This window comes from Bombus pyrosoma, linkage group LG2 (genome assembly GCF_014825855.1).
Source record: "Bombus pyrosoma isolate SC7728 linkage group LG2, ASM1482585v1, whole genome shotgun sequence".
Taxonomy (NCBI): Eukaryota; Metazoa; Arthropoda; class Insecta; order Hymenoptera; family Apidae; genus Bombus; species Bombus pyrosoma.
In genome coordinates, this window is record NC_057771.1 from 4,829,886 (window position 1) to 4,844,588 (window position 14,703).

The 14,703-nt window shown below is 40.2% G+C and overlaps 2 protein-coding genes across 3 annotated transcripts; both read right to left on the minus strand.

The window, feature by feature from the left end:
- Window positions 1–414: 414 nt before the first annotated feature.
- On the minus strand, window positions 415–3,562 carry LOC122573595 (endocuticle structural glycoprotein SgAbd-8-like). The gene is made up of 2 exons (XM_043740184.1): window positions 3,368–3,562; window positions 415–2,823 (listed from the first exon to the last, which is right to left on the minus strand). The coding sequence occupies exon 2, from the start codon at window positions 2,795–2,797 to the stop codon at window positions 2,399–2,401; it is 399 nt and encodes a 132-aa protein (XP_043596119.1). The 5' UTR covers window positions 2,798–2,823; window positions 3,368–3,562; the 3' UTR covers window positions 415–2,398.
- A 3,334-nt stretch (window positions 3,563–6,896) lies between these two features.
- Window positions 6,897–14,304, minus strand: LOC122573501 (endocuticle structural glycoprotein SgAbd-1-like). Of its 2 annotated transcripts, none has more exons than XM_043739934.1 (4): window positions 14,164–14,304; window positions 9,302–9,435; window positions 7,641–7,918; window positions 6,897–7,308 (listed from the first exon to the last, which is right to left on the minus strand). In XM_043739934.1, the coding sequence occupies exons 1-4, from the start codon at window positions 14,176–14,178 to the stop codon at window positions 7,304–7,306; spliced, it is 432 nt and encodes a 143-aa protein (XP_043595869.1). In that variant the 5' UTR covers window positions 14,179–14,304; the 3' UTR covers window positions 6,897–7,303. The 2 variants fall into 2 exon arrangements, with proteins under 2 accessions (XP_043595869.1, XP_043595860.1); XM_043739925.1 differs by lacking the exon at window positions 14,164–14,304 and adding an exon at window positions 9,844–10,034.
- Between the last annotated feature and the right edge of the window lie 399 nt (window positions 14,305–14,703).

Here is a 14,703-nt window from a genome sequence, read left to right on the forward strand (position 1 = left end):
GCAAAGTTCAACCAACATAGTAGTAGTAAGATTGATAAGAAACAACATTTTTATGAAGAGGACACGCACGTTTTCCTATATGCCTTTCCTTTGTTTTGTTTTCTTAACGCGTTCGCATCGTTTCATTCAAATCAACGGTACGATATTATAAATACAAAACGTTAAAAAGAATAGGAAGAATAATCAAATAACGTTAGAGTATTTGGTTCTCTATTTTCTTAAATTTCGTCAAGTTCGATGGACGTGAAATGTCATGGAACGATCTTAATTATTACTAATCGCTGGATCTAAACACGTGTTAGTCAATTAGCCACACGTAATGCCAAACTTTCTCAACGAATCGTCTTATATCGGTCTCGTGCGTCAACGTCTTTTCGATGACGCGACGAAGGATTATCGATTGTGTCTGAAACTTTCGTTGAACTTTCACGAACCACAGCGTTATACGCTTCTATGTTAGTATACCTGAGATATGTTCCACGTTTACAATGGAATTACATAATGCTTGGTCGTTCCAACTTCTGTCATCTATGCAAAACCATCGGTGAAACTTTTATCTTAGTATATACGATAGCCTTCCTAGGGCATCGTTAGAGTACGTGTCAAGAGTCATAAATCACGTCTTAAACAAAGATGAATTACCGAATATATTTTCGTATCTTCCTTCGTGATACAGAATAATCAGCTTCATTTACGATATCTTAGAACATCGCAAAGTTCCAGCTAATAAACTTTATATATTCAAAGCTTATCAAACTATTAAACTTTAGTGCCTGGTATACTGAGAAACTTTTCACCGAATCTACCGTTCGCGTCATTAGGAAATCGAGATTTTCTAATAAATGCAACAGGACATTTTCCCATCTATAGCATAATGCAATTCGATAGCATTGAATGATATTTTATTACTTGTCGATGGATACATAAATTATTTCTATATCTTTCGTTGTTTAAATTGCGAGGTGATGCAAATTTAGTACGCGAGACAAAATTTGATAAAGATAGCAATTATTCTTCTTCTCCTCGCAAGTATCTCTTCCGGCATGAATTATCTTCGTTTCACCCTTGTCTTCCTTGTATTAAGACTCAAATTATTGCTACTTATTTAGTCGTCGATTAATTTTAATTACGAATTACGGTAAGTGATAAAATATTAACAATAGAGAGGCGTTTTCTTACAGCGCTGAAAACATGATAACAATATCAACCTTTTGATCGAAACGAATCAAATGTTCAAATACTTATGAACGCTAGTGTACGCCCTCTGGAAGGCGACGGGGTAGTGTCGGACTCAAACCGAATAAAACCCCACGGTGACCATCCCGACGTTTGGCAGGAGTGTCCCGGGGCCTCGGTGTACCTACTGTGCACTTCTGTCTGCTTCTGTCGCTGTAACCACAGTGCGTAAGACGTAAGAAGAAGTGGGCACCGCTTATTACACTTGGACCGAATGACATTTTCGTATTACAACGCGCATGAGTCTATACTATTTTCATTGTCGCCATGCTAGCGCAAACAATTTAACGAATAATAATCCGTAAATAGGCGTAACGATGGGCGCGTGCTATTTACACGGTTAAACGGTTTTCCGCGTCTACCAAGGCGCGTGTAATCCAAACGAACGAGGACAACATCGTCGACAGCAGCGATGCAGGTGCTGCAACGAGCAACTTTCCTACTCTGACACTTACGCCATATTTCTCTGTCCCCTTCGCCGCAACGGCAACCTTCGACCTCGACTTCCGTGCTATCGCGTTGCACCTGTCGCGAGCTATTTTGCTCGCAAATAGATCGTCTACGAAATCCGCGTGTTGTTTCGCCGAGATTCCAGAGCCACGACAACTCGCACAACCGACGTTCGCCTTTTTCTTTTCAGTTTGTCATTTATCGTACACCGAGCTAGCATTATGATTCGGAATGTTGCTAATCGCAGCGTATGGATTTTACTCCTATATTTTTGTCAAAATATTTCATTTCAATGGAATTAAGTAACGACGAATACTCGTCGCACGGGCACAAACGACTTTATTGTAATATAAATCGACCGTAAAAGTACCATATTACTTACGTTATTTACAAAGCAATCTTTTAATTAATCGATAGCGAGGTACGAATATATTATGACGATCAATTAATAACATCGGTTCATCGATCTGTAACACGTTTAATCTAAAGTCTTTACATCTTAGTTCTTACGAAATGCTTTTCTTCGTCGCATGTTCTTCGAACGATTTACACACGGATAGCGTAATTCGGTGAATTCCAGGCAAGAGGCATTCAAATTTCCAGAGAGACGTACGTGCATAAAGTCAAATTCTTTAAATCATTCGGAGGAAAAAGCACGCGGTCGACTTCTTCGCGCGATACTGTCCTGTTAAGAACGAAACATAGTGGAAAACTACAATCCGTTTCTCGCGTCTTTGGAGGGATGAGCGGCTATCCAGTCGAGGGCACGCTGGATGAGAATGGGTATTGGTTGCGTGGGTGGTGGCGTTGGCAGATGCGGCCCTTGAAATGTGGCACCGTTTTCGTTGGCTAACCAGCCGAGGTTGATTCTCGTACCATCCGGCGCGGTCCACGAGGCCGAGCCGCGAACTTCTTCGGCTTCCGCGTCCTTTTGACCACGATTCTTCAAAACACCCTCTTCCTCGACGGCAATGCCATTAGCGGTTTCCCATTTCGAGTAAAAACTTCCATCCGGACTGACATCTTGACGTTGACTGACGATGGCGATCGGTTTGTCCGCGGCTAGCGCCGTGACTACCATACTCAGCAGGCAAATTGTCCGAAAGTGCATGATGCAGGTAATGAGTGGAAAAATGTCTGGAAAAAGTCATTACTGTCGTGACGCATATCCGTGATATCGTAACGTGTTAAGGTATATCGTTCTAATTTGACTCAACAGCAGAGCTTTGTCCGTCTGAATCGTATTTATTGCAATTTTTATTAAAATTAATTTAAAAATTAACTAAAAAATTAATAAAAAAAAAATCCACTAAAATTCACTAAAATTAGAAAATAAACGATAATGTATGTATGAACAGCTGTATGTTGATCTTTTTCATATGTACTGTATCCCCGACGAGTAGATACGCGTAATTCTATCTGTATTACGTATTATACTTTCGTGTCGGTTAATTATCGCGTATCTCGTTAAAACCGTGACAAGTGTCCGATCATAAATCTAAGTAACGAAGTAGTTATCCGTTTAGGCCGGTTAATTCAATTAAGTCGTTTTACGAACGTGATGATTAAGTTAGGCGTTCAAATGTGGCGTAAGTAGTTGCAACGATACGCCTGTTAATCGGTAATCGATGGAACGTGCTCGCGCTAAGATAACGATCGAAAGTCTACCTATCGATCATACTTGGTTATTGACGGTGTCGACGCGATCGTCCAACCTCGGTTTCTGAATTTCCAGATAGCGCACGCAAAACCCTACTGACGAGTGCACATCTATCGCATGCACCTTTTATAGTTTGAAATACTCTCCGCTATCACCGACATTTTCCGTTCAAATGTCACTCGGTGATACCGGTTCAGCCTTCGTATGACCGGTATCGCGTAATAAAGAAAACCTTCCCGGCTATCCAGCCGGCACGAGCAACCTGCAATCAATCCACGCCTAGATCGTCAATTATAATAACCGTTACCGTGGATACACACTTGCTATAAATATACAAATTGCTTGGAACTTGTATTTTCTATCGCATTACTTCTGGAGCTTCCTTCGAGTAGATTGGACAACACGCATAAGCACCGTGTCAACGAGTTTACATTTCTTCTCTTTAAAGAGCGTGAGAAGTCACTTTTATGTAGTTTGTTTGTTGTTCATGTATCGCTTATTACTTTTACGAACGACCAGTTTCATATTTTCTTACGCGATATACGAACAAAACAGATTCCTGTTTTCACGTTTCTATGTTTCCTTTTATTTCGCTTGTTTTTATACAATACAAAAGCAAAACTTTATGCGTTGCACTGGCTTGAAAAAGCAAAAAACTCTCGCTTTTCGATCGTACGATACACATACGTATGTTAGTTTTAAATGTATACGCGTGATCGTTCCTCTAAGGGTATCGAAGTACCAGAGCTAGCAAAAAGTGTTTCAAATGAAAGTTGTTTGACTTCATGGGCCAAACTTAACAAGATATCTTCATTTCTCTTTATATTCGTCTTTAGAGAGGCTTCAATGCCAATGTAACAGTTTTTAATTGCCTGCAAAAAAAGTATCAAGGTACTTCGATTTGGGTCGAAAAATGATCAGTTTAATCTTCATCTTGCAAAACTTGTCGTACGAAGGACAAGGAAGGACACCGTGGTACTTTTACGTTTATGTTCTTCTTGTAACATTATAAACGAAAGGTTATCCTCGTGCGTCTCGGGGCACAATCGAACGGAGAAGATCCCGAGTCTGTGTACAAAAATCAATCACTCGCTACATCAAGAAAGAAGAGAAGGACATTTATTTCGAATTTATAGGAACCAGCAACGGCTAAGAAACAAAAGTTGTCGAAGAGAAGAATCAAGTTGAATGGTATATGTGCTTATCAGGAAGAATATGTTGCGGGGCACTTGCAAGAAAGTTGGGTACGGTGTACGTACAGGGTGTAACAGTGGGGCGCTCGAAAACTGTAGAACAGAACAGAAGAACTTAACTATCTTCGATTTTATCGTTGTTAATTTACTTTAATCGCCAATACCGTACAGTGTATACGGTTTTACCCATTCCAGAGGTGCAAAATCCAGAGAGGAAAAAATAAAGCTTTCGTTTTACTCTTATTTCAAGTACTAAAACGCAATTTGTTGGTTCTATTTTCTTTTTTTCTCTTTCTTTGTTTTTTGCTCGTTATAAAAGTATCTAATAAATACAGGTTTGCCCTATAGTAAAATAAAGTACGGTACGCTGTACGGCGCTTTCCCTGTTATTGACGTATTGTTATTGACGTTATCAATCGTATCGATAATGCTGTTACGTTTTGACAAATACTTGCTGTCAGCTACCTCCAGATTCAAAAGAGGAGTATTACCTCATAACGATATATATATCTGACGTCGTCGACCGTTAATTTTTTAGCGGTGATACGCCTACGTAATGGTTCGGAACGAACCTGGATGTAGAGACATTTTTTATAAAAGAAAGGCATATTTGGTAAAGGTATACTTGCGAGAAGAAAGAATGAGATTTTAGCAACAACGAAAGTTTAAAAAGCGCGCGTGTCTGAACAAACAATGATACATACGTGAAAATAATTAATCTCGTGATTTACGGTGACGTTTCGCGCATCGTGGACTGGTTATTTTAAAAAATGATCTGTCAAAGGAAGCACAATTCTAATGAGCGGAAACAGTGGCTTTTGAATATTTCGTACACGGTATTATACCGTCCGACAGCACTATCCAGGACTTTTCATTGCGACAAGTGCAATTAGTCATCTCTTTATTTAAATATTCGAAGCACTTTAGAGACACCGGGTAACTCGTAGAAGGAAAGAAGAAGATTTAAGAAACACGTGTTTCTTTTTTTTTTCTTTTTCTTTTTTTCCAACTCTGTGAGGCAACGATGGGTCAATGTCGAATGAGTCACGGCTCAACCATGGTTATTAGAAATTTTGTAATTGTTTCACGACCTTTCTCGCTCTAACTATCAGTTTGCGTGCTTCGAACGGTTTCAAGCGGTCTTTCGAAACTTCTGACAGACCTAAATTACGCGAGGACCTAGGGAGAAAAGAATTCTCGATGAGCAAGAATTAGGAATTTTTCTAAGAGATATTAGCAAAAGTGAGGATGTATTGCTTCGAACGTGGCAAGCTAGAAATATTCGAAGGATAAGACGATGAATTCTACGAAGAAGATTTGTAATTTTAAATCGAGTTTGGAGGACAACACGTCTCCCTCGCGTATAACTCGTACTTATGCGATCGTTGCTCTCTCCCAAAGTTAAAGGAAGATTTTACAAGCTCGCTACTTCGGTTCTATCAGGTATAACGCTGTTGTATAATTTCGTTTAGGTTCCTAACAATAACTAATTGATATAAGCATTGACACGTGTTCGAAGTTGTTACTTTAATTAATTAATAGCTTGTACCATTAATGGCATTGACAATGTCTTTCGGTTCCTTTCACAAAGTTACTGCTTCGGATCTTCGTTGAAGCTTCCATCGCGTTTACCGCCGAGTTTCGACATGCCCGCTGTCTTGTAATCGATACCCTTCGAACGATAACATTTCCTTCCCGTGATAATTCCCGTGTTTTACTCCTAGGCAAGAAGCAAAATTACGCCTGACTTTCGTAACTCGCGGCTCTCAAATGATGTAAAACGAGCGTGCTACTGTAAAATTTGGCCCGATGATTGGGAACTATTAAACATTACGTAGCAATTGACTTTAAATATGAGAAGAAGATTAGAAATAATCTTCGTATTTTTTCTTTCTTTCAATTTTCAAGTACATAACGAGAAAAGGTATGTAATTGTGAAATTTAGAATAATATCACCACGAGAGATTTACGTATAATTTATAGTATGTTATCGCTTTCGGAGTCAAGTCACAGCAAGATATTATATAAAAATTTATTCGATGTACGTGTTTCTTCGATTAGATATAACGATAATGTAAAATTACGGATAACTAGGTTTTGTTGTCTGCTTTTTTCCTCCTATTTCTCATATTTTAGAGCGATTTAATTATTTTACACGTTTTATTTCCATTTACCGTAACAAAATTGTATAAAAGCTACTTGTAGAAGTTGCCTCAATTGTTTTCGTGATAATCTGGATTAATTATCATCGCACGATGCGATGATGCTATAATCGAGGGCCATAACACACTTGAAGAGAAGGAGAAAGGAAAAGTGTGAATTCATTGAGACGGACAGACAGACAGACAGACAGAGGATTCTTCGGCAAAACGTTTTTATTTATATACAAAAATCACAAGTTAAAGTATACGTATATTATTATGTACTATCGACGCTCGATACGCGTCTTCGCAGCTGCGATGGCGTGGTCGTTTTTTCGCGTTTTACGTTTGTGAAAGCAGCGTGCGCGCATCGGCACGATCCTGTCGTAAACTGCTGAACAGTGCGCATTACTTTCATCTATACAGGTAAGATAAAGAATCTCGAAGTATACAGTTATTATATACCGGCTGGCTCGCGCCTTATTTTTTTTCTGTTATGTATAATCCTAGATTAATATACCACACTATATTTATTTTTATGGTCGCATCGAAGGCTCAGGGTCGGTTCTGTCCATGGCAAGCTGGCTCGAAATCAGGTCACGTTTGAGGTATAGTTGGGCTGATTAACCTACGGGACGAGAAACCTGTTAGACTCGATCGTTGGAAAACATATATTTTGACTGTCATAGCCGAACGTCACTGCGTATACTATCGCCAAGAAATTTCATTTTAGTCCACGTATCGTTACGATTTATTTCACTCGATTACGAAGTAACATTCGGCCATAATATAAAATACGAACATATGCCGGTGAAGTAGAAAATGTAAAAGCATGCCAGAGGATAAGAAATACTTTTTGCTCTAAAATTGGCATTCTGTAAGAATAACCGCGAAAACGGACAATCTAACCGGAGAGCGTAAATGCGTCGTTAGTCATTAGGGCAGGAAAAGAAGACGTACCTCGGCCAGGTGGTCGTGGTTGGCCACCGTCGTCTTCTTCTGGGTGAGCCGCGTTCCACTCGAGCGCCCTTTGAATCTCTGGCGGTATCGGTGGTGCCGTGGGGATGTGAGATCCTTGCACTTGGAAGCCATTCTCGTCAGCCACGTACGTGATACTGACTTGCTGACCATCCGGCGCCGTGTAAGAATCAGAGCCTTGCGAAACAACCGGTGTCTCGTTGTCTACTTGTTTAGGTTGTCCCGATTCTTGGTGACTGATTCCGTTGCTTGTCTCGAAGCTGAACAATAATTTGTAGTTTGATTAACGCTTGACGCTGCTTAATGTCTGCAGCGAAGGCTACGTCCTTTCGGAACAGCAGACTAATGTTTCATCGGTACTACATTTAGCTTCATTAACACGATACCGATGCTGTACCGATGCCGCGTCGAGACGTCGAGCGAAGCTAAATACAACGCTGACGTAACGCTAAAACGCTCTTCCAAACAGACACTTTAAACTTTCATAACTCGGGCGGTATTCATTTTCAGACCAGTGCTACGACATTTTAAAGAATCACGCTTTAATTATTTTATCAAACGCTTGTGTAAATATAATGTCATTTAAATATCCGACTAACGAATAACATATATAAATGTCGAGTAGAAGATCGCTGATATAACAAATTTATTCGGTAAATTTTGAACGAACGAACGAGCAAACGAATTTGACGAATTGAACGAATTCGATAAAGAGAAGCTGAGGTTTATTTTTTAGCGAATTCGTCGATCTTGAGTGTAAAGATGCATGAGAGTAATCGACAATAATTGTCGTATCAAGAATCCAACGGCGTTAAAAAAAGAAAAAAAAGGAGGCACAGCATTCTAATTGAAAGAAAAACATTCAGCTCGGTAGCCCGTCACTCCTACCTACGGATAGCTACGTATTTATGCAAAACAGAGATTGCAGTTGGCGACAATTGCGAATCGTGTGAATAAGCCAGTGCCATTAGACTCAAATACCTGTTATCCTCTGTCTATTGTCTTCAACGTTTGTGATTACTTTGTTCGTTGCACGTTCGCGTTCTAGCAATGATGAAAGGTCTCGTCTTGACTCGTTACGTGGCAAAGTGTCCGGCAGACAATTCAACTTTGAACTCGATTTTCTTTACGCTTTCCGCAAGTTGATCGTTTGTAATCCGTGCAACTGGTCTGGTATGAAATTACGTTTCTACCGTGGCGAACGAAATAACGATGAGAACGAAATTCTCTCGAAAATAATAGGAACTAACTTCGTATTAAATCCTTTAAGTTTTAGGAAATGGCACACGACATTTATCTTATACAAAGTATGTTAATGAAATCGAAACTTCAATTTCTAAAAAGAAATCTAGCTAAGAAAATTTCATTTATTATATTTGGATGTTGCGTATTTGTTTGTAGAAAGCAAAAAATATCGTCCCCGTCTCATTTAAATTAAAAGCCTATTATATAATTTCTCTTATACAGAAGCTACACCTTTCTATATCTCCCGCGTTGCCCTGACCTACTTTTCTTCTGTAAAACTAGCGTCCTACATTAAGAAACAAAACGACGAGGTGAGTTTGCCGTTAGTTGTAAACCTTTCCGTAAGAAATCAGTTGCAACAAATTACTTCTTTCGATGATGTTCTCCCATGAACTTACTTATTGACGTAAGTGCCGTCAAAGTTGACTTCGAGCTGCTGAGATGTAATTACCGCATCTTTGTCAGCGCCACCGCTAGGTCGTTGAGGAAGAGCTAATATCGCCGTCGTACAAAGTACGACCGCCACTAACACCTGAAACAATCATGTTTCTCGTTAATGTATCTTTCAATTTCGAAGAACTTATATATATATATGTATATACGTATAAAATAATCGGACAACGAAGGAATACGTAGTTTTAAGAGGAGAAGAATAAAGGCCGTTTTGTGAAAAAATAATTGCGAAGCAAAGTGATCGCGGCTACACTGACCACGCTACGAACGGAATATACAAATCGCGCGAAATCTCGCATACCCAACCTGCAATTGTCTTAATTCGACGAACAATCGTATTACGAGCACTCGTGTTACACGTTGCACGGCGTACGTTACAACAAAGCCGTCGTAAATAAGCGCGATAGAGTGAGCGTCGTTGTTGAATTGGCGTCGAAATGGGATTCGCACCAATTAAGTTTAATTGGAATACGAGTTTTTAACTTGCATTGTCTCTCGTGACTGGCAAAGTGGGGTAGCGCCTGGGAAATCCGTAGACCATGAGAAATGCCGATCGCTAACACCATTTGTAAAACCTTTCGTTCAAATATTCATAGAATTCGTGAAAGTAGCGCTTGGCGACGATGGCGTGGCAGTGTGTGGTGCGGCTGCAAAGGGCAAGCGAAGACGATAATGTCTAGAGACTGCACGACGCGGTTACATCAGTTGCAAATGACATTATGAAATACAACGTAATGGCAGGACGAAAGCGGTACCCGTGTAATGTGCCCGTTTTTCTCCGCACGACCGTGGAGCGTGTAATTTCATTCAAGAATTCCGTCAACCGTGAATCTGCTCGAGGAAACATTCGCGAATTAAATGTCAGCCCGATCGGATCGCTTTTCATCGTTGACTCTTGTCCTCTGCAAGTATGCACGGCCATCTTCGTAGATCGCACTCTATACCGGTCTTCGAACACGATGAAACATTTTCACTTCTATTCACCGCTAAACGTACGAACCGATCTGACGAACTTTCACAAAATTGTTTCGCGAAATACAGAAATTTTTGCCGACGTCCGTCTCCGACTGTTTAAACTTGCACTCGTGAATGACGCGCGCAAATGACAAGGTGCTGACGGTCTAGCACGATCGGAGATCGAATTACGGGCTCGTGGCTCTTATTCGAGTCCGTAACGCGTTTCTAATTACCAATCCCGAGCAACAGCGCCACATCAATGAAACGCTATCCGAGACGAGATTTCATTCTCGTAACAATGTAATCGATATTTCGATTCTCCTTGACCGTATGACCGAGCTGAAACAAGCGATCGCTTCCTACGTGTCGTGTTCACCGCGTAGACAATGGAACGCGCGGAAGGCCAAGCGAAGCCAGTCACCAAGGGGGAGAGGACAAGGAAGGAAATCGAAGAGGTATGCCGGAGCGTACAAGCGGACGTAGCCTGTCTTGATTTTCCTCTCTTTATCGCGACGCGCGATACGAATATCTCGATACGAACGAATCGCTACTTGAAACGCTAATTGCACCGGACCCCGTTGTTACGCGGTTCAGCCGCGAAAATGACAAGGCGTGGAAAGTTTCGCAAGTGTCGCGCGGAACGAAGGAGGAATTACCAGTGGCTGTAATGATGCGCCGCGTAACGTGCAATCACACGGATTATGAAAGAACCGGAGAGACGCGAAGGCGCTTCTTCTTCTCATTCATAAGGTCAAACGATCACCGAGGAGACCCTGTCTGAGAGGTGCACCGACGCGTTTCGATACGTTCGTTGATTGTCAATTTCGCTCCGCCATCGCTCCGCCATCGCTCCGCCACCCGTCGTAGTTGTGCAGCAACGATATTGGTATTGGATTTCGAATCGAAAAACTAATTCAAAACCATTTTTGATCTTCGACGGTGGTACCTTTTTCGTATTTACTTTTATATGCGATCGATGTTTTTGATACGGATGCATATATCTTTCTGTCGAATTTTATTCGTTGTTTTTCATCGAACATTTTCCCTTAGATTTTCTTTCCCTTCTTTTTTTGCAGGTTGTGTTTTACGACAAACAATTGAAAACAACGAGAATCTATTGTTTCTTTCTAATCAATTTTAGCTATTCAAAATTCGCAAATAATACTATTTGCAATACTTTTTCTGCTGTTTCGTTGATACTTTGTTTCATACTTTACTTCCTTGCTATACTTTGTCCGTATAGTTACCTATACATTATACATATAGAAATGTGTGTGTGTGTGTGTATGTATATGCGCATATTAAAACTAGTTAAGTCGCCTTCGAAACTAGCTATTATTTTCTTGTCACGACTGCAATAAGCAATCATTTGTAACCTCGATAATGCGGAAGAACGATTTTCCATTATTGAGACTCGCGAGAAATTTGATCGTCAACGCGGAAAACGTACATAAGACACAAAAGATTTTAGTTGGGATAGCGGCGATTGTTTTTTTTTTTTTCATAAAAAACTATGAATAATATTTCTTTCATTGTTCGATAGCCGTTTGTTGAGCGTATTACCTGGCCCAGTTAAATGGCAAAATGGCGCGAGAGATGACACAATTGGAATGCACGCGTGTGTGTGTGTGTGTGTACGCGTATACGAAAGTATTCGGGATGTTCGTTGGTGTCATGCTTTATTCCATCGCAATTGTCCTACCTCGAAGAAAAAGGTGTCGACACGAGTGTAAGGTGACGCAATCGTGCTAGTCGTTCGTAATTGTTATGATAATTCTATTCTTAATTTCACGCCTGTCCTCTGTTCCCTCGTTCGAATTCCGTTAATTTTGATTGTATGCAGTCGCAACAGCGATTGCTAATGAAGATCTTCGAACGCCTCCTTTTAAATCCTGCATCGAGAACGAATCGTTGATTTGAAAAAAAAGATACGCATGTAGCGTAAGAGAAGAATAACGAGCTTATCTTGCCGAGTCTGAATATTTTTCGTATCATTCACAAAGTGTTATTTGTACATGTTTGACTACGAGTTCTATTAATAAAATATATTTTCAGCTCAATTCGATTAACAGGTTCGTTTCAACTATCGTTGCGAGAATATTTTATGTACAATTTCTACAATTTGTTGAGTAAATGAAGAGGAAGGACGATTCTGTTACGAAAAAAAATTTCGAATGGAATACCTGCGCGTAGAATATTCTTGACGATGTATGTAAAAATATCTTTAGCTCGATGCTAATAAGGCAACAGCGATGCGACGAAGACACTGCTATACGAACAAAAGAGAAAAGTCGTATCCGTATATAAGTGACATAACGACAGCATCAAAGTCGCACGAGCAAGTAATCGGCTTTAAAGTTATCCTGATGTAACAGCTATCTAATTCGAAAGCTACATACACTGAGCGATGGGATAGTAACGACTTCTGTCAATAAGCCAGATTCGTGCATGAAATCAAGTTTCAAAATTCGATAACGACAGATATTTCGAACGCGAAAGTATCGTGACTCGGTATTTTTTTTTTTTTTTTCTTACGCAAAACCATAGATATTAATCAATGATCATTTGTCTGTCTCGTTATTTCTGTAATAGAACAGTATCGATTTAAATATTTTGGGTATACGCGCAATTCCATTTGCGCGGCACGAAGATTTTCGCTATCGTTTGCGATCACCGAAACGAAGAACAAATTAATACAAAGATTGATAAAATGAGCACGTAAAAAATGTCATCCACGTTGCGTGTACGATCGATATTGGTATTGTGTTACTGTGGTTATTGTACGATGTAATACGAAATATTTCAAGAATTATAAAAATTAATCGGATCGATTCACGCGGAAGAGCTTCCGTTATCAGCAAACTCAATTCTTACCATATAAATATACAATATTAACATTTATAACGCGAATATCGAATTTCGCGGGAACTTCGATGTTACAGGTACATATCCCACTAGTACCGTCGCGTTCCAAGCCTTCTATCCCTTTTATTTTTTAGAAACACGTATCGATCGAGGAAACCGTTTCGTTACACGCGCGTCCTGTGTTTGTCCTTCGTGTTTTGTTTCACAATACGTAGATAATTTTGATAGCAACGCGGTACGGCGTGTCACTATCGCGTTAATGGAGGGCGATACAACAACAACAACAAAAAATGAAACTTATAAAAAATTATACGATTCGAAATGCGATATTATATCACTGGGAACAAACGCTAAGGGTTTTCGAATGTTTGTTGCTTCTATTCTGAAATAACCGCGTTTATCGCTAGCACAACTATTTCATGACGGAATACTCGTTCGTTGATCAATCCTATTAATACGACATCGATTATTCGCATGCACATGGCCGACATGTTTCAAGAATGAAATAAGAATAATTACACGATTCGATCGAAAGTAAAGTCCAAAATTCCAGATAATCAATAAAGAAAAAATGATTGCTACACCTACTTGAATATTATTTCAGGCTTGTCAAACTACAAAGGAACGAAAGAAGAATATATGATAGTTGTTTCATAGATATAAGTAACAACGAACAGTGACTCGAAATCAAGTTGAAATCACGTTTAAGCGATATCTCGATATCCATAGGCCTTGCTGTGTGCTTATCGTTAGAGTGTTACACCGATCGCGGGAAATGTACGGGTGACGAGGGACGCGCTACCAACGAGAGTAGCCAATTTTTCCCCATAGCCAGCGTAAATCAAAGCTCCGACCCGTGTACCTAACACCGATGGTAATTCAGGGCCAAGTCGGTGGCGTTCAAGTCAGAGGACTTATCTCGCCGTATGAAAACCGTGTATCGCGGACTACTGTCGGGCGCGTGTATTACGGACTGAGTACCTACCTTGATAGTGAACATAATCTCTCTGTCACACGGACACCGGCGATGAAGCGGTTAGGATGCAGATGGGTTGGTACTTGTGCTTCTTCGTCAGATGCTTCGCCTCTTTATATACACGACCGTAGCAACGTGGTACAGTGAAAGGGGTCATCCCTGCCCTCTTCACAATGTACTTCTTCTGACCAGTGCATCTTCGGAAAAATGTGCTCGGATGAATCGAGGAATTGGAATTTTTTATCTTGACGCGCGATACGTACAACGATGGTGCATGGCCCGTCTATTAATTTCGGTGCAGCGAAATTATCCGTTATATCACTCGTAACTACGGATGATATCATCCTCATGGCGGATTTATTCTTCGCTCGTCCTCTGGAAGAGCAGCGCGTCCAAGAATTTCGGACGTTTCGAGAAACATACGAGGACCAGAAATCGAGTGACGGGTGTCGCCTTATACATCGGCAAAAGATTTTTTAAAAGCTGCTTTTCGACCGTTTAAAGGAATGATTTACGGATGAAACATTTCAGGATTTAAATATCAGATAA

Bases quoted from the DNA above. Each gene is read 5' to 3' on its own strand.
- LOC122573595 (XM_043740184.1), bottom strand. From the start codon at position 2,797: ATGCACTTTCGGACAATTTGCCTGCTGAGTATGGTAGTCACGGCGCTA.
- LOC122573501 (XM_043739925.1), bottom strand. From the start codon at position 9,897: ATGGTCTACGGATTTCCCAGGCGCTACCCCACTTTGCCAGTCACGAGA. The intron at 9,436-9,843 runs GCAAGTTAAAAA...TGATTGTTTCAG, and splicing joins TGCCAGTCACGAGAGACAAT to GTGTTAGTGGCGGTCGTACT. The intron at 7,919-9,301 runs GTAAGTTCATGG...ATTATTGTTCAG, and splicing joins GACGGCACTTACGTCAATAA to CTTCGAGACAAGCAACGGAA.